The sequence below is a fragment of the Podarcis erhardii genome (assembly GCF_964252035.2).
Source record: "Podarcis erhardii genome assembly, chromosome: 2".
Lineage (NCBI taxonomy): Eukaryota > Metazoa > Chordata > Lepidosauria > Squamata > Lacertidae > Podarcis > Podarcis erhardii.
The window spans coordinates 102343460-102367720 of NC_138498.1; the positions used below are offsets into that span (position 1 = coordinate 102343460).

The 24261-nt window shown below is 43.9% G+C and overlaps 2 protein-coding genes across 4 annotated transcripts in view; one reads left to right on the forward strand and one right to left on the reverse strand.

Moving 5' to 3' along the window:
* The window catches only part of LOC309337153 (uncharacterized protein C3orf49), a 503307-nt gene that overhangs the window by 275086 nt on the left and 203960 nt on the right, over positions 1–24261 (reverse strand). The window lies entirely within an intron of this gene.
* PRICKLE2 (prickle planar cell polarity protein 2) overlaps positions 1–24261 on the forward strand; it is a 266815-nt gene that overhangs the window by 222086 nt on the left and 20468 nt on the right. For both annotated transcript variants that reach the window (XM_081852494.1, XM_081852495.1), the window contains 4 exons: positions 2056–2193; positions 3423–3626; positions 4702–4888; positions 11217–12083. In XM_081852494.1, the coding sequence (XP_081708620.1) occupies positions 2056–2193; positions 3423–3626; positions 4702–4888; positions 11217–12083 (1396 nt within the window). The remainder of the gene's footprint in view (positions 1–2055; positions 2194–3422; positions 3627–4701; positions 4889–11216; positions 12084–24261) is intronic.

Genomic DNA, 24261 nt, shown 5'->3' on the forward strand with positions numbered 1-24261 from the left:
TTGGGTAGGTAGACAGAGCTTCAGGTGGGTGGATCCAAAGGGAGGTTATGGCGGGTGTGACTTTTCTGTGGTTCTCCATTCCATTCCATTCCATTCCATTCCCAGGTAGCTCAGTTGGTTAGAGCATGGTGCTCATAACACCAAGGTTGTCCCTGTATGGGACAGCTGCACATTCCTGCATTGGAGGGGGTTGGACTAGATGATTCCCAGGGTCCCTTCCAACTCTACAATTCTATTATTCCCCCTCCCCTGATTTTTCCATGAGGGAGCACTCAGCATTCTGTGGCCACTGAGCATTCTCAGTCCTAATAATGTTGGGTTTGGGTTTGCCCACCAACCTTTGGGTTTCCTCCCTTTCTTATCATTGTACTTCTGCAAATGCTGGTGCTCCCCAAGCCTCCTGACCCCTCCCTCTTTCCAGCAGACATTGTCAGTTTTGACTCCTTAAGGGTTTGCCCCTTGGAGAATGAGTTTGCTGTTAGTTATATATGATTATAAATCACACTGTTACTTTTGTTCAGGCAGGGCCTTCAGGCTCTTACATCACTTGTGCCACAATTCTGCACCTGAAGCATGATCCTGTTTTTTATTATTTTAGATTATTTTAAAATGCGTTACTCGAGAAGGTGTTTTCAAAAGCATCGTGCAGTCTGGGACCACTCTAGTTAAAATTCAAAAACAAAACAGAATGGGAGGTGAAAACCCAAGGGCGCTCAGATGATCTTTTACATATGGCCTGTTGGCACTTCAAAATTGCAGTCCATTGAATTATTTTCCAAGGGCTGAAAAAGGGTTTGTCTGTGTGTCTCCCTTTCAGTAACTTGGGTTTCGCCCTGAGAAATTGTAGTGCGCATTTTAAACATTTGAAGGCAAGGCGGCCGGTGGAGGGGAGGCCTTTTAATCATCCTGACAACATCTTGTTGGTCTTGGCTTAAGCCTGAGCCCAGTTTCAGTGAACAAGCAAGCAAATAGTTATGGACCTGCCATAAGCTGCGCCGTCAAGGGCTTGCTAAGCTCTTTTGAGTGCCACTGAAGTACCTTTTTAAAAGAGCCTTGTCTACTGAATCAGGAAGTAATTTATCCCTTCTCAGCTTTGAGTTCAGCGGCAAGTGAATTAGCGATACTCTGTTGACTTACAGAAACCAGACCAGTATGTGCCAGGAGAAGAGCAAGATGGCGGTCCCTTTTGGATACAGTGCAATCGCATCATATGCTGAGGTTATACATGCATATGCGAAAATCACACATAGCCAACGTTTCCTTATTTTCTGGCCTGCTACTTGTTGGCAAATGGGGGAGACCTTCTGCAGTGTCTCTACGGCCTTTCCCTGTTCCTCCATGTGTGAGTGGTTGAGTGACTGGGGGAGGAAGAAGGGAGATGGAGGTGGAAGGAAGACAGGTAGAGACAGATACAGGCAGAAGAAAAAGGCTGAAATTGATTCAGAATGGCACTGAAGCCAAACGTGTATAGTTTAATTTCTGCAAGTTAAATGTGTGTGTGATGCGACTTGACTGTACCAGTGGTGAGAGGAAAGGGGCTAGAAAGCCACAGCCCAAGGAAGTCTTCTTAATTTTCCTTGGATTTGACAGTTTTCCAGTGTGTTAATCTCTGGTCCGGCCATGTCCCTTGAGTAGTGTCCTAGCATTGTGATTATTCCCTTACACATCCTTATCCCAAGACCCATCAACTTTTCAGGGTCAACCACCATGTTTTTATGACACATTGGTCTTCCGCGAGTTATAAGCAGCCATTGTTTTTTAATAATGTGCATGTGTGCATATTGGGAGTATCATTAATAAACTGGATAGCAGCAGTCAAACAGGTAGTAGAGAAAGCAGCAGAGACCATTGTGGTTTGAGGAGAGGAAAAAGAGAAATTGGCTTGCGAGAGTCTGATCTGGGCTGAAAGCCCATCTGCTGAGGGGGAAAATGTCTGCATGTAGGTGGCAAGTTCCTCCCACATTGCCTGCAAAAAGAAAAAAGAAAAAGTGTTGGAGGAGAAGCCAAGGCTTGCAACTTCCAGTGTAACACAGATCATTGCTGATTACTCTCTAGGTACGATATTGCAACTCGCTGGATGAAGAAGAGAAGAGAGAACTCAAACTCTTCAGCAATCAGAGGAAAAGGGAGAACCTGGGCAGAGGCAATGTTCGACCCTTTCCAGTCACCATGACTGGCGCCATTTGTGAGCAGGTAGGTCTATCTTCACAACATGTTTGCGGCCAGATGAACCTTGGATTCACAGAGCAGTTTCCCCACGTTGTGGCATTATGTTCCTGTGGCACACATACAGCACAATCTTGCAAACTGTGTTTCTTGCAGAGGGTTATTGGGTTGTTTAAGTTTTGATTATGTATTTTGTGTTTATATACTGTGATTTTACCTTGTGAACCACCCTGGGACCTGCAGGTATAGGGCAGTATACAAATTTAAAAACTGATAATGCTTTTTGTCTCAATGTTTAGCTTTGGGTTATGAGAGGTCATAACAAGAGACGCTGGCAAGTCAGGAGACAAATTTGTTCTTTGCTTTGACCTTACAAAGGAAGTTTAGTACAAATTCTTATTAATTAAACTATTCTCAGGGTCAGAGAATTTACTTGTGTGGATTGCTGGGCGGGGAGGATTCCCCCCCCCACACACACACACAATCCCCAGGGGAAATTGCATCTAGGCCGTGCATTGCTAGACCATAAAACCATAAGCAAAACAAACTTGCTCACAGCCAGAATTGAGGGAACCTAGAAAAGCGTGTATTTTCTCATGTCTAAAATACTTTGGACAAAACCTCCACCTGGTTCTCCCTTGCAGACATGAAGAAGACTGGAAAAATAGCAGTATGTTATTATTTTGCATGTTGAAATTTCTAAAAGATTCTTTAAAAATCAGAACACAACACACCCCCACTGTTTCTCCCCATATTTTTTTCAATATGGGAAGACCTCCCAACATGTTGATCACACGAAAGGGAACCCAGATACAAGTGGAAGGAAGCGTGCTATCCTGCGAAGTTCCTATGCATTATCAAAGCAGCCCAGCTCTCTTGCCTCCCTCTCTCTGCGATGGAAGACAGAACAGGCAGAAAGAGAAGCAGAATCTGGTGCTACGGCTGTTGTTTGCTTGCTCCAAGCCCCATCCATATATGGACAGGGTTTGGAGCGTACAAGCAGCAACCACTGCACTGTGATTGGGAGCTGTGATGGCGCTCGTGCTCATGTGTAGAGCACGTGTAGAGCGCATCATTTCATTTTCATTTGAACCCCAGTTTGACAAAGGACCTGGGTTGTGAATAACCAGAGGAGCAGCATGCATGATGTATCATTTGGTAGAACCTCGTATTCTTTCCAATGCTGCCATGAGCTGCCCTCAGCTGTTTCCCCCTTGAATGTCGTAAGAGCAGGTTCCTCCTTAATGTCTTCGCAGTGTGGAGGCCAAATCAATGGAGGAGACATAGCCGTCTTTGCATCGAGGGCAGGTCATGGAGTTTGCTGGCACCCGCCATGCTTTATATGCAGCGTCTGCAACGAGCTGCTGGTAGATCTCATCTATTTCTATCAAGATGGGAAGATTTATTGTGGCCGGCACCACGCGGAATGCCTCAAGCCTCGGTGTGCGGCGTGTGATGAGGTAAGGCCAGCCAAACATCTCTCCTCCTGTTAATCATGATGAATGGCTGCAAGTTTCCAAAGTCCTCTTTGCCAGCCTATCTTTGCATCTACGTCTTGCAGCTCTACAAACAAGGAAAGGTGTGAAATATCGCCAGACTGGTTCACATGTTAGCCTGTGTAGTGGCTTCTCTTTGCAGCGACCAGCACAAGCATGCATGAATGCAGATGCCCACACCTAGCCCAATGCCCATGCCAAGCCCAGAACTGCTGGCCATTCATCCACAGTTTATCCTTTTGCAGGGTGGGGTATCTGCACTTGCCTTCATCGAAACAGATTTGCACTGTGTACAACACTGTACATGATAAATTGTGTGTGCTTTCTCCTCCACCCCTTTAATGCCCAGTCTGCAGCTGAGAGGTGGGAGAGAGGGAAGCTGCAGCCTGTTTCAATAGGCCAGGGACAGGATCATAGTGAATTCAAACTGTCAAACTTCATGGCAGCTTAGGGTTTTGAACACGGCTTGTTGATTTCGAACCACAGTATTAATCACGCACTGCTGCACCTCATTAGTTTGCCGAAATCTTTAGATTCTCCAGCTCCCTGGTAGTCGAGGTATCAGAGCCCAAACCACAGTCAAGATTTTGTGAAATTTAGCTTGTTTGCCCTTGTTGCATGTACAGAAGAAATATCAATATAAATGTAAGAGAATAATTAAAAAAACCTAACCCAATGCTTCCCACTTCCTGGCCCCCATTTACTGAAAATGGAATGGGGGTCATCTTAGGCTATTCCACACAAACCCCTGTACCATGTACGTCCCATTTTCTCAACAACCATTTTGATTTATTTTGATTTATTTGCTGCAGTAGAAAATTAGGATTCAAAAAAAAGGCGTAGGCGTAAGAGTCTTGAAGCAGCGAAGCTGTTAAAAAGCAAGCTCGAATCACAGGACAAGTTAATATTTATTTACTTGTCGATCGGTCTCCTCATGCGTTGAGCATCTAGGCAAATGGCTTCTGCGACAGGTCGCAAGAAAAATGAGCGAAGCTTTGCTTTCTAGGCCCTAACATGTTTGCTTGATTTCCCACTACAGATTATCTTTGCTGACGAATGCACGGAGGCTGAGGGAAGGCACTGGCACATGAAGCACTTTTGCTGTTTTGAATGTGAAACAGTGCTGGGCGGGCAGCGGTACATCATGAAGGAAGGACGGCCATATTGCTGCAACTGTTTCGAATCCTTATACGCGGAGTATTGCGATACCTGCGCCCAGCACATTGGTAAGGGAGCCATTTCAAAATCTCCATCCCTCGCTGCCAAATTTGGGGGTGGGGTGGTCGGGAGTGGGAACGATAGCCGGGCAACCTTTGATGTGGGTTTGCAGACATTATTTCTTTCGTTTTTGTTTTTTAAGGCACGAACACGATATGGCGTGTCGATACACCCGTTGCGTTATTGTTTTAAGGTGAAGCGCGCCCCTAGGCGAGCAGTTGAAATGGCTTTGTTTTGGAAGTACATGACAGGCCCTGGCATCTGTTTCTGTCAGCAGTCCAACAAACCACTTGGCAGGTGTAGGCATCTAGCTTTGGGCCCGGAGTCTACAAGGCAGTTTTACTGCTGGCGGGGAAGAAAAGGAAAATCTCTAGCGCCAATGCCAGCTCCGGATCGGGCTCCTGATTTCATCAGTTAAAAGAAATAGTCCTCAGCCCTGGAAAAAAAGAGAGGGAAGATCAAGGAATATCTATGTGGGTGTTGTTGTTGTTGTTGTTGTTGTTGTTGTTGTTGTTGTTGTTGTTGTTAAAAAAAACTTTACTTTTCTATGCTAAGGAAGGAGACATTGTGCCCGTGAGGCATGGTAGCAAGCAACTCTGCTCTCAAAAGTGCTTTTAACGAGATTGCACAGCTATTCAGAAAAACGGCTCTGAAGCTCTCTCAGGATGCCTGGAGTAATTTTATATGTTTGAATATGTTGGGAAATCTTACTCAGAAGCCTTTAAAAAACAACAACCCATAGAGCCATGTTCTAAAATATTACGATGTAATATCTCCCGTCAAGCTCAATTAAAGAAGTGAAGGCGTCTGAAAGTGCTAAAATCCAGCCCTCCACAGTCTTAAATCCAGGTCATGAAAACCAAATGAAGAATACTAGCTGAGGGCTTATCAACACTTAGCTGTTGCCCAGCTCTTCCCAGGCATAGATCTGCACTGTCCCAGTCTGTTTCTGACTGCTCTGTTGTTGTTTTTGTGGGCGGGGGGGGGGGGGGAAGCATGCTGAAGAACTACCCATGTGTGAGTGGCTCTATTTGAGGTGGAAACTCTATTGGTTGCTGGAGAGCCTTGTCTTTAGTTGCATGGAATGCATGGCATCTGCCTGTCAGTTAGTGCTGCAGGTGGTAATCATGCAAAGGGTGGGGGGGAGATTGTGGCCGCTCTTGTAACAAAGCCAGTGGAATCTGGCATTTACAGGTAGTGTTGTGGTGCTTTTGTCCTTCCGTAGCTGCTATAAGGGAGAGTCGTGGGGGCGGATTGCTCATGAGTAGAAAGTCACAGGTGGACCAAAGCAGGTTTTTTTTTAAAAAAAGTATTTTTAAAAATCCATCATACCAAGTCATAGCAATCAAAAGCCATCCAAAAGAGTAACCAAATATGATTCCATCAGAACATAAAACCTTTAATGATGATGATTTTATTTGTACCCCACCCATCTGCCTGGTTTGCCCCAGCCACTCTGGGCAGCCTCCAAGATATATAAAAACATAATAAAACATTACACATTAAAAAGCTTTCCTATACAAGGCTGCCTTCGTATGTCTTCTAAAGGTTATGTAGCTACTCATCTCCTTGACATCTGATTCAAAACAAATAATAGATCATTCCCCCACTAATACATTTCAGGGGTTTTTTTAGCATTGTGTCTTAATGGTTGTAACCTGCCTTGGGACCTTAGGGTGAAGGGTGGGTTCTTAACAACAACAACAACAACAACAACAACAACAGCTATACAAAATCCAAAGTATCAGAAATGAGAACGATCTCCTTTATAATTCTATAATTAAGATCATGAACAGTTGGCTTGCCATCAGTGTCCCTAAGCTGTTCCAAAATTAAATTCCCTTTCTCAGAAATATGAGCACACACTGTAGTTTTTAAAAAAACAACACCACCAAAGCAAAACTCATTTTAAATGGGGAGACCCATCTGTAGCTAATGTTCTTCTTTTGAAGCTTATATATCCTGGAATTTAAGAGAGGACAAGTCTTAACAAGAGGATAGTATCTGAACTGGCACATTACCTATTCTTAATATCCTGTTTGTTCCATACAATTCCTTGAATCAGTTTTTCAGTGCATTATCACAGATTTTAACAAGAATGTATCTCAGATGCTTATTTGGATTTTAATCCAAATTAAAATTATCCTTGACTTGCTCATCTGAGAACTCAAGGAAAGTACTGAACCAATATTCCGTAAAGGACAGTGTTGTTGTTGTTGTTGTTGTTGTTGTTGTTGTTACAGTGGTACCTTCTCCAGGGAGGATGTTCCATAAATGGGGCATCTCCACTGAAATTACCCTCTCCCCAGTTGCTACCTGCCTCACTTTTGTTTGTAGAAGAGCTTATGAAGAAGAACTTCCTTTTCAGGCAACCTCATATGAGGTCAACAAGTGCCAGCTCTTTGCAAAGGCTACCAAGGCAGTTTTAGGAGCAAATGGGATATTTTCACATCAAAATTCTGTTGCTCTAACCATTACCCTGCACTTGCTCTCCTACCAAGAGAGCTCAGTGAGCGCAGCATTCCCTTGTTTTGAGATGTTAGGGCATGGTATGCTACATTGCATCATACTTTAAAGAAAAAATCTACATTTTACTTAGTTGCAGAAGGGGCTTCTTTTAGTCAGATGTACTGACTCCGTGACTACGGAGATGCATGAATATGATCAGTAACGTTCTGTTCTCGAAAGACGTTCTTAGTTCCAAAAGCTACTTTGCTGTATGTAGGTAGGTGTTACTAAGGTAACAGCTTGTCACCTCCCCCAGTGTATCCTTTGATGAACTCAGCTGCAAAATAAAGGTATGTATAGGGATCCAAATTATCAAATAGAAGCAGTTTTGATATGAAAAGCTGGCATGCTGTAGGCATGCTGCAGGCAATCTGCAGCAGCTGTTGGGGGGTTTTAAAGATACTCAACTTAATTTTTTAAGATAGTCAAATTATTGCACAAGGAACTTGCCACTTCTTTTCCTTGTAGTGGCACGATTGCTCATATCAAAAAATTGGAAAGGACATCTACATATCATACAATGGAAACAGGAAGTGTGGTCAATTGCTTTATCTGAGAAACTAACCAAAGGAGAACATGCCCTGAATGATGCAACTGATAGGGATGATTTTGCTCAAATATGGCTTTACATTCCTTTACATAGTATTCAAACAACCCCCTTGATGTCTGGCACCTACCATTATGCATATAGATTTATGGGGAAATCTGCTGTATTAGTCTTCGGTTCTGGGAAAGGGGCAGGAGGAGGAAAACCAATTGTTTTGGTAATGTTATGTTTATATCTTAATATTAATATTAATAAGGGGGAAAGCAATTATGTAGGGGTACACTCAAATGTATTGTGGAGACTTCCCCTCCAAATGTTTCTGGATTATAGCTCCCATTTTCATTGCCTTTTGGGCACATTGGCTGGGAACGATGGGACATCAAGAGAGCACATGTTGACCTCCCCTGGTGTAGAACTTCCATCTCTTAGCCTCTGTGAGCTTCTCATGAGCATTTGCCCCCATAGAAGGGACAACCCAGTGGAACTGATCCCTGTATCTTCTGCCTTTTGTGTGATAACTAGCCCCCTTAAAAAAATTCAGCAGACAGCCTTGCACATTGTTAGGAAGAGTGAAAATGGATCTAGCGCTCTCCATCCCACCTATCAGATTTGACAGACATTTCGCTGGTGGGTTGTAAATTAAAGATGATAATCTTTCCGTAAAGGCTGTGGGGAGGACTGCTGCGAATTACTCGCTTAGAATGTGAACCCCATTCTTCCCAGGAAATTCAAACCTCAGTGAACTGCATTTCACTTAAGTAGATTTGCAAGCTCGGGTGCAAGAATATTCTGTTTCCGTTTAAGGTGTATGTTATTATTTATGTACTTAAGAATCTCAGTTCTTTGCTTCTCTTGATTCAGCTTTTTAAACATGTTGCTACCTGCCCTCAGCCTTTGGGATGATGCTGGTTAATTGAAATAAAACAGATCACACAGGCAGCGCCATAATAATTGCCAGTGGATTGCATTTTAACATAGCCCACGAGCTGGATGAAGCCCTCAGCCAATTTAATCTGGTCTCCAGCAGCCCCACCAAATTTAAATCCAGTTGTGGCAGCAAGTGTGAAAATTTGATGTTGAAGAGTTGTAGGATCATAAACACACACACATATTGGTTGTATGCCCTTTGGATCAAGGGGTTTGGGCTGCTTTGCTCCTTCCAGGAGCTGATCTAAGTCATGGTTTGTTTCTGCATGTTGCTGAGACCTAGGTTCATGGGTTAGATCTCTCAGATAACTCATAAACCATATGGCAGAGGTTGCTTACAGCTCATGATTAGTCTGGAGAGAGCCAACCATGAGTCTGGGAGCAAAGCTGCCATGACTTCCTCTCCTGCAGCCTTTCTCAACCTGTGGGTCCCCAGATGTTGTTGAACTACAACTCCCATCACCCCTAGCTAGCAAGGCCACAGCTCAGGGGTGATGGGAGTTGTAGTCCAACAACATCTGGAGACCCACAGGTTGAGAACTGCTGCTCTAAGCCATGGTTTGGCATAGAGTGATGCACAAACCAGGCCTCTGAAAACAAGCACATTTTTAAAACAGTAACAACTGGGCACACCCTGAATTCTAGCCTCTGAACCACCTACACAATATTGCACATGCCTGAAGACCCTTTTTCACGGGTGGTACGCAGCATTATTTTACTCCACGATAGAATGTCCTGCACTGGCTTCTGAAGTAGTGTGTAAGCAAAGCAAGGAGTCTTGTGGCACCTTAAAGACTAGTAAATTTATTATGGCACGCACATTCATGAACTCGAATCCCTTAAGCTGACCAGAAGTTTCTTTCTTTTAAGAAATAATGTATACTACTATAATCTAATATGGTTCCACATTGCTTCAACTCAAGATTTGCTCAGCAACATTTAGTGTTCTGATTGGCACAGTAGTTATACAGTGGATAGCAAGGAAGCGAAGCACAGGTATTATTTAGTAAGGCAAGCAAGAAAGCCTTGGTGTAGCTGTAACCTGGGCCTGATCATGTGATTTAAAGGCCAAAAGGGTGCTATATTATAAAAGCATAATTGCCCCATAATATATTGTCTTACTTACCCATTGAAAATGCTACAAGCTGCTGCCTGTGAAACTGTATGATGCGCTGAGAGTTCTTGAGTGTGCAGTAAAGTCAAGATGCATCTGTTTCCCACTCAGGGATTTGACTTCTAGAGGATTAGAGGAAGGGGCAGAAAATCGAGAAGAGCAGCTGTGGTGCATTGTGTGTGTGCACGCTTAAAAAACCCAAAATCTCATGCAAAGGCAAAAATAGGGAGCAAGAGACAAATACCTGAAAACCATTCCTGGAAAAAAGGAATAGTTGAAACATGTATTCGCCATGCACTTATATGATGCCACGACATTGTCTGAATAGGGTGTGTGTGTCCATAACTTCGGTGTGTGCTACTCTACTGTAGTAAATGAATTGCTTCCCCAATGGGAATGGCTCAGAAGGGGTTGTGTGCTTAGCCTTGGTATAGATCACTGCTTGCTCTCCATTGTCTACATCTTTCTGATCCATTTCTATTCCGGAAGTTTGAGACATGCCACTTTGCCTTTTAAAAAGCAGCAACAAACCTACCCCATGGATTAGAATAAAGAGAGCCAGAAATAGACGGTTTGAAGCCAGCTTCTTATTTCTGAACACAGAGTAAAAACTCGCCACGGTGCTAATTCATCTGTGCTAAATATGGCGGTGGTGATCTGTGCTAATTCCATTGGCAGCTGGTCTGACCTGTGACGGGTAAGCTTTGGGACCCTTTGCTGGGAACAGTGTTTCTCATTGTTAAGACCACAATGCATTTAATTCTTCTGGTAATCCCCAGGGGGAGTTAAGCGTATGAGCAAGGCACACTTTGTCCTCCGCACACTCCGCCCCGCTGTTTCATGATGGAAGGTTGGTGACAAAGGAAGGCAAACTGGGCAACTTGGGGTCATTCCTATTTTCCTTCCTCCTATGGAACAGAAGACTAGGCTAGAAAAAATGGGATTACTATTAATTTTTCTGGAGCACAACGGAGACCTGAGCAGCTATACCTGGAGATGAGTTTAATATTTTATTGCCTATCCCAAGCAGATTTCAGCAAACAGTGTGAAGATCATGGTGTACTATTTGTGATCCTCTATCACAATCTCAGGTTTCAGGTTGGTATCATGGCTAGCATGTTGAATTTTGACTACTCCGATTCCCCACCAGAGTTCAGGAGCTTTAACGTCACATCCAGTTGGTCCTAATCGTTCTCTAGATTAGTAGATGCTCACCATATTTCTCTTCTTTTTTCCAAAGGCATTGATCAGGGTCAGATGACGTATGACGGCCAGCACTGGCATGCCACGGAGACCTGCTTTTGCTGTGCACAGTGCAAGAAGTCTCTGCTTGGACGACCGTTCCTGCCGAAGCAAGGGCAGATTTTCTGTTCCAGGGCGTGCAGCATGGGTGACGACCCCAACGGCTCGGATTCATCAGACTCCGCCTTCCAGAGCGCCAGAGCCAAAGAGTCGCGGCGAAGCGCCAAGATCGGCAAGAACAGGAACAAGGGAGAAGAGGGAGCCCCCAGCCAGGGCAGCAGCCAGCTGCAGGTGACCTCCAGCAGGCTGTCTACGGATGTGGACCCCCTCTCCTTGCAGATGGACTTGCTGAGCTTGTCCAGCCAAACGCCCAGCCTCAACAGGGACCACATCTGGAGGAGCAGAGACGAAGCCTACCACTACGGGAATAAAATGGAGCAAAGTCAGTCGCAAAGCCCTCTGCAGCTCCTCAGCCAGTGTAACATCAGGACTTCCTACAACCCAGGGCAGAGCCCAAGCAGCCAGCAGGAGCTGTGGGGCAAACATTTCAGCAACCCAAAGAGGAGCTCCTCCCTGGCCATGAAGGGACACGGCGGCAGCTTCATCCAAGAATGCCGGGAAGATTATTACTCAGGAAGGCTACGCTCGCAGGAGAGTTACAGTGACATGTCCAACCAGAGCTTTGGCGACACCAGGGGGAGTTACAAGGTCTCCAAGTATAACCAGGAGGAAGACAGCAGTCGATCTGCACAGCAGTGCCGGACCAGGCATCCCATCAACGCACTGAAGTTCACCGAGGATCTGGCGCCCACAGAACAAACGCCACGGGGTTCGATGGAGTCCCTCGCTCTTTCCAATGCCACAGGTAGGGGTGCTGTTTTAGAGCGCGGTGCTTTTGCTGTGACATTACGGTGGGAAATTCAGGTAAATGATGTTTGCCCAGTATTTTTCTGTTGGTCTTATTGCTTCAATGGGCGATCCTGCCCTAGGTCGGGGTGATGTCATTGTGTTGAGTATGTATTGCTGCAAATATGGAGGGCTGTGAAGATTTAAGTGTACTTGGTTTGGACCTTAGCAAGGGCTGGATTGAACATTCTGCGGCAATAGGTGCCTGGCTGAACGAATAACCTTTTGCAGAATAATCACATGGAAGGTCCCTTTGGGGGAGAGTATCCTGCCCTTGTTGTTTTGTATCCCCAGCTGCTAGAGAGCAACATGCAAGTTTTGCCTTCAGGAAACGATACCTGTTTGTTCTGATGCCATTAGGGCAGGGATGGGGAACATGCAGGGATGGGGAATATGTGACCACCCCACCCCAGATGTTGGTGGACTCACAGCTCACATCAGCCCCAGTCAACATGGACAGTGGTTCAGGGATGATGAGATTTGCAGTCCAGCGGCATGGGGAGGGACGCAGTTTCCCCACTTGAGACTTAGGGTCTCAGGATGGAAGACCTGGAGATTAACCACCAACATGAATCTCCTTCCTCCTCCATGCTTGTTTGTTCCTGGCTGTGTTGCTTACGGGGTGAGAAGCAGGCATTTCTCCTGATATTCTGGTACACCCATTGAGAGGGCATAATCTCCCAGTGGGATTGAGCTGGGAACAGAAAGATATACATAGGTAGGTAGGTAGGTGGTAGATGAGAGAGAGAGAGATGATAGATGGATAGATGGATAGATGGATAGATGGATAGATGGATAGATGGATATATAGATAGATGATAGATAGATGATAGATAGATAGATAGATAGATAGATAGATAGAGATAGATATAGATAGATGATAGATAGATAGATAGATAGATAGATAGATAGATAGATAATGGGGCAGATGCAGCCTGCCTGGAATGAGAAGCAAAATGACATTGCAGTGTGTATGGCAGCACATGTCAGGTGCGGCAGTGGAGCGAGGAGGAGAATCCAGCCTCTGCCTCTAAGTGAATCCTCAAGGGGGAGGGATGTCTGTGGTCTTGATAGCATGGCTGAGCAAAGGGGGCTTCTTCTCAAATGTGGTGTGGGCTTTCATAGACAGATGCAGGAAGCTGCTGAGGCCAATCCCAAGCTTCATTCGGATGGAATGTCTGTGCAGCAATCATCACTTCTTCTTTTTTGCAAGCTTATTATTATTATCAAGTATCTTGATCTTCAGGGATGGAGAGGAGGAAATGCTGGCTCTTGAGCTTCAGCCATGTTTCTCCCTCCCCTCTCCACAGTGAGATGAAGAGGGAGAAACGTACTTGAAGAAAAACACATCCTTCACACTGAAGACATGAAGGGGTAAAAGCTTCTACTGATCTTCAGGAGAGATCTAGACATGACGTTTCTCTTCCCTTCCAGCCATCTTGATGCTGAGTTGTGGAAGAGGAAACTCTTGCCTCTTGATCTCCATTGAAGATCTTCCTCTCCTCCAGCGATCTTCAATTTAGGTTTAAATAATCACCCTAAACTCTCCTTTCCCTCTTTCCACCACTCTCACTTTTCATCCTTTTCCATGTTTAAGTCTTCTCTCATCCCTTCAATCACTTTCTACGTTTAAATCTTGTTCTGTACATTCCTGAGTTCATGTATGACTTCAACAATCAAGTTTAATCTGCTGTTTTTAGTGCTCAGGATACTTAGGAAAAGGGCTTGACATTTAAAAATTGGCCTCTTGCTGTGGCCACCCCAGGTTGGCTATGGTCTCAGCTGTGATGATGCTTCTGATATAGCAACAGAGAAGATACTCAGAGGTAACAGGAGAGGAAGCCAGCTGCTCCTACTGAAATGCTGTTAATGAGGAACTAGAACTCAGAATTCAAGCCAAATGGATTTTGAGGGACTGCTCCAAGGAAACTACTCAGAATGCACCAAAGTGGGAAATGCAAGGAAAACCACAGTGGGTTTAAAAAAAGTGTTTAAAATCAAAACACATTGCCACCTTGTATGAAGCTCACTTCCTTTGGAGAATGATCGCAGAGTTCGGAACATGTGCTACTCTTAAAAGCATTGTTAAAATATTACCAGGATTTCTTTTCCATTTGCAATCCACCTGCATTACTTAAGTGACTTTTCTAAGACAGAGTAGACTTCATTTTTAATTGAGTAGAGTGTTCAGTCATAAAGCAATTCTCCCTCCTGCAGGTACAATCTACAGTCAGTTTTATCACAGGAGCTGTTATTTGTATAGAGTAACGACTTCTTCCTCCTCCTCTTCTTTCTGCCAGTTGTCCCATAACATAAAGGCCTAGTGTTTAGTCTCCTTTCAGAGCGTTGCAGCACTTGTGGGCTAGCTATGACAGTCCCACTGTGGCAAATTCCACAGTTCATCTCCCTTTGATTTGTCTCTCAAGCAGAATTCCTTTATGTAGCGTGACTTTTGGTTTATTTCAAAACAATTCCTTTGACGCTCTTTATCCTCTCCTTCAAGAAGAGCAGGAATCAATGCCAGCTGTACAAAAGAGGGATGGATTTCAAGTCCTGGGAGACTGAGAAGTTGCCATAACCAAAGGCAGTTGTGAGATATATAAAAAACCTCTTTGAAAGTAGCTACAGTTCTCCATGTATAAAATGTGTTATGACTTCTTAAAATATCCACAAACCCTAAGTACGGAATATGATCAGAGGCATTTGAATTGTGCCTCCATTTAAAAAAAAAGTATCTGCATTAAAAGAAAAAAACCCACACTTGAAACAGAAGTCGAATGGCAGATATCTAGAAAGCTTGCAAGTCCTTTATGGCAGTGGCATCCCTCTCATTCTTTTCACCACGTAGGTTAATGGTGCAGCTTAGATATAGACCTATGCATACAAACAAATGTACTTTGTGCCCTCAATGCTTCTATCAGATCACACACAATTCACAATGCCCCTTTTGCCTGAACATGAGCAATTCCAGCCCATCCTTGTAGGGGGGAAATACAACGTATGTCTGATCACAAATATATCTGGCAGCCACTCCCATGCAGTGGCACCCTTTTCATTCACAAAAATCACTGGTAGCTGTATGCATTATTACATCTTATTCCCTCCACATGCAGAGAACAGGGCATATGGGACCAAAGAAGAGTGGAGAGGTCTGCAGCGTGGAGATGTCTCCAAGTGCCTGAATTGTACAGGAATAGATCTCTGCTTTTATTGCCCAGTGTGTGTCTCTGCCCAGGCTATTGCAGACTGATCACCTCTGTAGAAAGCAAAGCCAAGAATTTTCTGAGATCCTAACAGCATCACTTAAGTTCCAGGCAACGTCATCCGCGAAAATGAAAATGCATTATATCCTTCTCTCTGGTGTGAAGAAAGGCCTATATTGCAGAGTCTTGTAATAGACTTACAATGTCTGCCCTCTTGCAATCTCCCTTGTCATTGGCTGAGCTGCCGTGGTGTCACAGAATGTTCACAACTATTCTAGCTGCTTGAGGGTAAAGCTGCCAGTCGCAGAACGCTGACAAACTTCTGAAGTAAATGGAGTAATTTAATTTAACATCGCATAGGGACTAAGGTTCAGGACGCGGGTGGCGCTGTGGGTAAAACCTCAGCGCCTAGGACTTGCCGATAGCATGGTCAGCGGTTCGAATCCCCGTGGCGGGGTGAGCTCCCATCGTTCAGTCCCAGCTCCTGCCCACCTAGCAGTTCAAAAGCACCCTTAAGTGCAAGTAGATAAATAGGTACCGCTTTATAGCGGGAAGGTAAACGGCGTTCCGTGTGCTGCTCTGGTGCCGGTTTGCCGGAGCAGCTTCGTCATGCTGGCCACGTGACCCGGAAGTGTCTGCGGACAGCGCTGGCTCCCGGCCTCTTAAGTGAGATGAGCGCACAACCCTAGAGTCTGGCGAGACTGGCCTGTACGGGCAGGGGTACCTTCACCTTTACCTTTAGGGACTAAGGTTAGAAGGAACTGTGTGCTTTGTTCATGAAGGGAAAGCAACAGTAAGATAACCAAGACTTGGGAGGCTGAGTGTGGCACCAGAGGAAGAATGACTGAAGGAGGTCTTTACTAAGCTGCTTTCAGCGTTTTACATGTGAGAAGTAACAATTTCAAGTTTTATTCTTAAGAGAGAAAAGAATCAAGCAACATATCCAGTGGCCGGTTTGTTCACAGAAAGCAAAGGTTGCATCATGTGCAGCTGAAGTCTGCAAAAGCAATTAAAGCTCATGGTGTGCTTTCTGAAGTAGCCCTTGCTGTGGGCCATGCTGTCTGTTCCTGTTCCATTTAACATTCACTGTGTTTGAGTGAAACGTGGGGCAGTCTCTGCAAAACAGGGGGGTGCTGTTAAACAGCTGCAGTTCAGCAGAACTGGCACACTGGTCACAAAGTAGACTTTGTGCCGGAATTAGATTCTATCCTCCTGAGAATTGTGTTTCCCCTTTTGCTGAGTGCCCTCTATGTTATCAGATGACCAAACGTAACCTTGCGCAGCTAAGAACCCTTGCTTTGGAAATCCTTATCCCCAAAGCACCAAGTGTGTCCTGTTACCTTTCCTCTTGTTTCCTTACTTCCTGTGTTCCTCTCCCTAATGCCTTTCCCACTGAAACCCTCTGGCTTCGTTAGCCAGAATCCAATGTTGATATATTTTTCAAAGCTATAAGAGGACAGGACAACTATAAAAAATCCATTTATGTCATGGGAATGCAAGAGCCAACGGGAATAATTTCTGTCTCTTCTGCAAGGGCACTTGGCTCCTATTCTGTTTAGTGGCAGCTGGTGGGGCAAAATCATAGAATTGTAAATTTGGAAGGAGCTGCAAGGGTATTCTAGTGCAGCCCCCTGCAATGCCGGAATCTTTTGCCCAACGTGGGGCTCAAACCCACAACCCTGAGATTAAGTCTCATGCTCTACTGACTGAATGAATAAATGAATGAACTTTATTACGGTATCAGACCAGGATTAAAAAAGCATATAGATAAAATAGCAGTTAGGATTTTTTAAACCGATAATTGTTAGCGCAAATGAGGACAAGGAAACAAGAAGTGGCAGAAAGTGGCAAGGAAACAAGAAGTGGCAGAAAGATATATCTAAATTTGTCTGGCAGGGCAAAAAACCCAGAATTAAATTTAAGATTTTGACTGATGCAAAGGATAGAGGGGGCTTTGCCCTGCCGGACTTAAAACTTTATTATGAAGCAGCAGCTTTTTGCTGGCTGAAACCATGGCTACTTCTTGAGAATACAGACATTCTGGACTTGGAAGGTTATGATAATAGTTTTGGTTGGCATGCATATTTATGGTATGACAAGGTAAAGGTACATAGAAATTTTAAAAATCATATTATTAGGAAAGCATTGTATAATGTATGGAATCGATATAAAGATTTGTTTGAAAGTAAAACCCCCAGGTGGCTGTCACCAATGGAAGCTAAGGCGGTAAAAAGATTGAACATGGATACAGACTGGCCAAAATATTGTGAAATTGTAGAATATGATGGTGAAAAGCTGAAACTACAGAGCTTTGAGAAATTGAAACCTAAAGTCCGAGACTGGTTACATTATTACCAGATTAATGAAACTTTTAAGCAGGACAGAAAACTAGGATTTCAGAAGGAGAGGTCAAAGTTAGAAACAGAATTGCTAGAACCCAATACTAAGAATTTGTCTAGAATGTATAATCTGCTGCTTAAATGGAACACACAAGATGAAACGGTTAAATCAGCCATGATTAAGTGGGCACAAGATATTGGTCATGATATTATGTTTGCTGACTGGGAGCAGTTATGGACCACAGGTATTAAATTTACGGCATGTAGTGCCCTGAAAGAGAACATAATGAAAATGATCTATAGGTGGTACATGACCCCAGTCAAGCTTGCAAAGATATATCATTTGCCCAATAACAATTGCTGGAAGTGTAATGAATGTGAAGGAACTTTTTATCACCTTTGGTGGACCTGCCCAAAGATTAAGGCCTACTGGGAAATGATCTATAATGAAATTAAGAAAATCCTTAAGTGGACATTTGTAAAGAAACCGGAGGCTTTTCTCTTGGGCATGGTCGGCCAATTGGTACCAAAGAAAGATAGGACCTTTTTTATGTACGCAACAACAGCAGCAAGAATCCTTTTGGCGAAGTATTGGAAGACTAAAGAACTACCTACTCTGGAAGAATGGCAGACCAAGGTGACTGAATTTATGGGACTGGCAGAGATGACCGGCAGAATCCGTGACCAGAAGAAAGAGACAGTGGAGGAGGACTGGAAAAAATTTAAAATCTATCTTAAAAATTGTTGTAAAATTTCGGAATGTTAAGATGTCAGGGGATTGGACACTAAGAATTACAGCTATAAATCGAAATTTATAAAGCAGAAACTCTTTTTAAAGAGAATTAAATATAAAAATGGGATGAAGAATTGCTAAAAATTTTGAAATTTGGATGCAGTGAAGGGGAGGTTTGGGGAAGTCGCATTATGTTTGTTTTGTTTTTTCTTTATGTTGTAAAATCAATAAAAATTATTATAAAAAAAAAAAAAAGGAAACAGGCATAGGATAAAACATCTGGATAAAATACAAGATTAAACACGGATAATGGATGGATAAAAAACTGATAATTAAAACAGATAAGAACTAAAAACAAACAAGGACACACAGTTAAAACAACTGTAAGAGCAAAAGAACTAAAAGACTCGCAGTTAAAACAACTGTAAGAGCAAAAGAACTAAAAGACTCGCAGTTAAAACAACTATAAGAGGCTGCAGAGTAGAAGCCTCTTAAATAGAGGACACTCACAACATTAGAAACTGCTGTGTGGATATGGTTAAAACAGACAATTAAAACAATGTACAACACTAAATTTAGCAACAATGTACAACAATAAACTGTCCCAGGGAGTTGACTCAGAATCACCCATGGAGCCTTGTTTGGGGCTTTTCATGCCGGGCTATTTTGAGTTGGGCGATGGTATGCGCCTACAGATCTGTACACAGAATCTGGCGACCATCCAGGTCATCTTCTGATCTTTGCCTAACAGCAAAAGGTCAAATTTTTGCTTTTGCGGGAGGTTGGCGAGCCTCATCAGTAGGGGATCCAAGATTTTACTACGTGCCTCTTCATAAAAGGGACATCTAAAGAACAAGTGTTCTGGGCTTCCTATCTCTCCCAATGGACAGGTGCAAAGTCTCTGAGCATACGGGACCCTTCTAAAGGCTTCATCCAGGACCGGCGAGGGAAGAGCCGAGCTTCTGGCAAGTGTAAAGGCCCTTCATGCATCCCTAGATACGAGAAAGAAGAGATATACTGCCAGTGCAGCTATATCTCTCTCGATTTCTCCAATTCTATAGTCGGGGCACCTTGCACAGTCCTGCTGTCTCTCGGTGTCTAATATTCTTTGCCTGACTGTAGCTTTTGCCTGGCCCAAGCCCAGACTTAGAAGGGCTTGAGGGGCAAAACCCAGTTTCCGGAGGGTGTTCAGGACTGCAGTCTGCCAGCCCGACTGGATTTGGTCACAGAGGGTCAATGGGGCTATCCCTCGGGGGAGCAAGTTCAATGTCAGTCATTTGTAGATTGATGTTAGGCAGATGCTAGCCTCCACTCTCATCATCCCCGTTTCCAATCTAACCCATGCGTTTGAGACACATCTGGGGACTTGGAGGAGAGCTCTTAGAAATCTAGATTGAACTCTCCAGTGGGGAGAAAGCAGTGGAAGGCGGGCCCAAAAAGGAACCATAGAGGAGTTGTGCCAAAGTTTTGGCCTTGTATAATTTTAGAGCTGCAGGGATGAAGAAGCCCCCTTGTGCTCTGAAGAATTTGAGGATACAATTTGCGGTTTTTCCCGCGAACTCCCGATGAAGTTTATGTGCTCTACTGACTGAGCTAAGAAAGAATGAAGGAAGACCAACAGTAAGTTGAACCAGACCCCATGACAGGCATAGCCTACCCTCCTCCCTGCCGAGTTCTGCGAGGGCAACACTGAGACTATGGAAGAGAAACCCAATAGGCAGGTGGAGGCTGGCTGAAGACAAACTGAGGTTGGTGGGGCACTGCCCCTTTCACCTTCATGGACCACTGCAGGACAATGCTGTTGACCTTGTGTCTGCTGTGCTGTCCCCGCTCCCCAAGATTCACAGGTGGTGAATCACCTTGTAGAGCAGCAGGCTTTTTCTGATCATTTTATTATAGCAACGAGCAACAAAGTTCTTGCAAGTGGCAGCCTCCTGGCATCCGCCATTTTGTTTCTCCCACAGTGCCCTGGGCCAACACAATTTCCCATGTGTTTTGGGAAACTAAACATGGAACAGCAACCCTGTCGAGATACAACAGGTGTGCACCTTCTGTACTTTCTGGAAACAATTGAAGACATCTGGTTGCAACAAGCTTTTCCAACTGGATGAAAAGGTCTTTGCTTTAGGCATTCATTGTGTATTGTTTTTAAACCTATCTTCCCTTGTTTCTTGTACGGTTTTAGAAAGTATGTTCAACTGTTTTGTGGTATGCTTGTAAATTGTCTGGAGACAAATGTACAAGGTGATTCCTGAATGTGGTGTTGTTGTTGTTAATGGTAGCTTCCGGGTCCATTGCAACCATCAGAAATCAATGTTGGGGGAGGGAAGGTGATGATTCCCAGTAGCTGCCAAATTATATGCCTGATGTTGGTTGTGGGTGAAGCAAGGCCCAGAAAGCAAAGCCCATTTCTGTGGTACATAAACAATTTAAGGCCAGGAGTTGACTGATCCCTTTCCTTCTTTGCCTGCTTTTCCAGGAGTTTGTTCCTCGATTGTGATAGTTGCTGTTACAGGTTGAAAGTACTGTGTAAGCTAACTGTGTGTTGGTTCAGGAAGTTGGACAAGCGTTTATAGGCAGGTGTTCCATCTGTTTGTTTACAGAAGGCTGAATGTGGTTTCTGGCACTTGAGAAGGAAGACCTGTGTCTTTCTTCAATCTGAACCAACACAAATGTTGAGTCAGAGCTCTCAAGGCCTATCTGGGATGCTCCTCCATGTGTTAATAACAACCACGTGTGTTTAAATCATGGCTGGTGTGTAAAGAGACAAGCACTGGCTGTACTGCTGGATTGTGACTGTCTGGATTTTGGAAGCAGATTAAACGTGGTCTATGAGATTCAAGGATATTTAGGGAAGTTTTGGCAACATACGGTGCAGATGCATGTATTTATTTAATAAATATAATTTATTCTTATTGCAGAAGTGGGGGGAATGGACTGTGGTTCAAAATGCATGCAACTTTCTCAAGCATCCCATTGTGTCCTTTCCTGAGTAATAAGGACTTTGCTACAGTTTATTTGCTCTGGTTGTCCTGGACCTGACAGCATTAATGTGCCCTATTTTGCACTGGACGGACTATTAGAGGAATGTCCTTGGTTTGAAACGCTTTCTGGTCCAGGTCCAGCTTAAAGATGAAGCACCATAAGGCAGAGTTCAGGGATGAAATGTTCTGCCTCAATAGTGGCCTTTTGAAGATGGATTAGGTTATTTTGCTTTCCTTCCAGACTTCAGGCAACTCTGTATGAAGCTCTTTCTTGACTCAGGGCTCTGCAGGGACCAGAAGAGAACTTTCAGTTTTCAGGGTGGCTTGGGTTTTATTTTTATTTCATTCTCTCCTCCCGCTCCAAGTATTTAGTGCAGAAGCCCCCTGCAAAGCAAATATCTGCAGTGAATATTTTTTTGTAAATCAGGAGCAGCCTTCAGGGCTTGTTTACTTCAGAACAGATTTCTCTAAGCATCTCTTTACTGCCATTCAGATAAAAGCAGCTTTGTACACAGGCTCAATAAATACGGTGTGCAACTTCCACAAATCAAGGTTGGTTATATTGCATTTTATGTAGAATCCGGCTTTCCACATTATGTTGCAGCTCTTTTTTTATTTAGTTTATAATTCTTTGATTGACTGGCCCATCAAATTCGCCTTACCTTATAGATTAAAATAATAATAATACTGAATAGGTATTATCACATTTAGAAACATAATTATGCAATTTATTATGATGATGTAACTGTAATTTATAATTATAAAAATACTTGGAGCACTTTTAATCATTGTTGATGTGTTAACATCTGACTGTTGCCTCAAGGGTAGGAAATTCTTTGGCAATCTTTTTTGATGTCTTAGAGGAAAACATGTCAAGAAGTATGTAGCCAGAATCCATTTTATTTAGGCACATGAGAAAAATCCAGGTTGCAGACCTTATACTAAAATAACCTCTGCAGCAGGAATTGGGTAACTTGTTGTTCTACAGCTTACACCATCTCTGATCATTGGCTGGGCCTGATGGGAACTGAAGTCCAACAATGACCGGAGGACCTCAGATTTTCCTTTCTTGGCTTATAAAATCTATATTTGATGTGAACTCTGCAACCAACCCACAGTCCAGTGCTGCTCTTGTGCATCTCTTCTGTTGATTAGAACTGAAATTTTAGCCAATTTTTGTTTGGCAATTTGTGAGCGTGTGAACTGAAAACTCCCAAAGGTGGGGAGAGTGGGTGAAGTTTTCAAAGGAAGTTTTGGCTTGACTCAGACCACATTCACACTGGAGAGCCAGTGTGGTGTAGTGGTTAAGAGTGGTAGTCTTGTAATCTGGTGAACCGGGTTCGCGTCTCCGCTCCTCCACATGCAGCTGCTGGGTGACCTTGTGCCATTCATACTTCTCTGAAGTCTCTCAGCCTCCCTCACCTCACAGAGTGTTTGTTGCGGGGGAGGAAGGGAAAGGAGAATGTGAGCCGCTTTGAGACTCCTGAAGGGGAGTGATGAAGCGGGATATCAAATCCAAACTACTACTACTACTACTACTACTACTACTACTCTTCTTCTTCTTCTTCTTCTTCACACTATACATTTAAAGCACTTTTTTTTCTCCCAAAGAACATCAGTGTAGCTAGCCACTTGGGCGCCTGGTGTGGCGTGCGTGTCCTGCAGCTGGGGCAGGATAATTTTAAAAAACCCCTCATATTTTTGTCATTTTGTCACTCCCCTCAATGATGGCACCTGGTGCGGCCCGCACCCTCCTTCCTCTGCCACGGCCAAAAAATCCTGGAGAATGGAGACCCAATTTCCCCTCACGGAGCTGCAAATTCCTAGAGTTTCCTGCAAAGAAGGATTGTTAAATCTCACTGGGAATTGTAATTCAGGGGTCTCCTAACAACTCTCAGTAGCTGCCTCACTTTACCTAATGGTAAGACCACTCACAGTTTCAAGGGTGCTTTGGGAATGGGGATTGAATTAGACTTGGAGGAGAATGTACATGAGGGGTCATTTGAGGAACCTGCCCCTGCCCCCCTCTCTCTCTTATCCCTTTCTGGTACCCAGCATGGGATACTCATTTTACTAACAGAAGAAGTGATGGATGCCTTCATCTCTGGGATTTTGGGGTGGGGAGTGTTGGGGAGGAAGGAAAGATACATTTATTTTCCATTGCAGAATGGAGCCAGCCTCTTCTCAGTAGGGAAAACCAAATGCTGTTCTTCCAGTAAGATCAGATGTGGGCAGCTGTAGAGAAATTCCACTCTCTTGGCTGCCTGTTCCAAAGCACAGTGTCCAAGAAGAGTAGGCTTGCAATGTTGTGTACCTCCCTCCTTCTGTTTCATGCAGTGCCTGTCTTTCTACTCTCCCTGCTGGGCTTTGCAGATGAGGTGTTGAAATATTAAAAGACTTGTGCACTTGAGTTCTTTGGAAAGTAAGGAATGCCTTGTTTTCCATTGCTGGCAGGCTTACAAATGAGAAAGCCACAAGGAAAACCAGGGGAGATGGTGCGTGGTGACAGGCATGAGGTCGAATCCCAGCAAAATCCAGCATTCTGAAACGTTTCTGAACTCTTTTTGCAAGGATCAAAGCTTGAACTACTGAGAACTTAAGGATTTTTGAAGAAGGGGGATCCTTTCCTTTCTAGTCCATCAAAGTAAATTTCCTTTGGAAGGGAGACTTGCAGAAGTTTCCTTCAGAAACATTGCCCCACATGCCCCATCCACTTAGACTAGGAATTGAAACTATTAAGCAAGTCTGCACCAGTATTCTCTCATTTCCATTTTGGGGTAGATGTTCACTTCCAAAAAACACTTTGAGTGAATACTCACATTTTAAACATTTTATGCAGTGCCATGTCCCCCTGGTTGTTGCTTCAGCACAGTTTTGT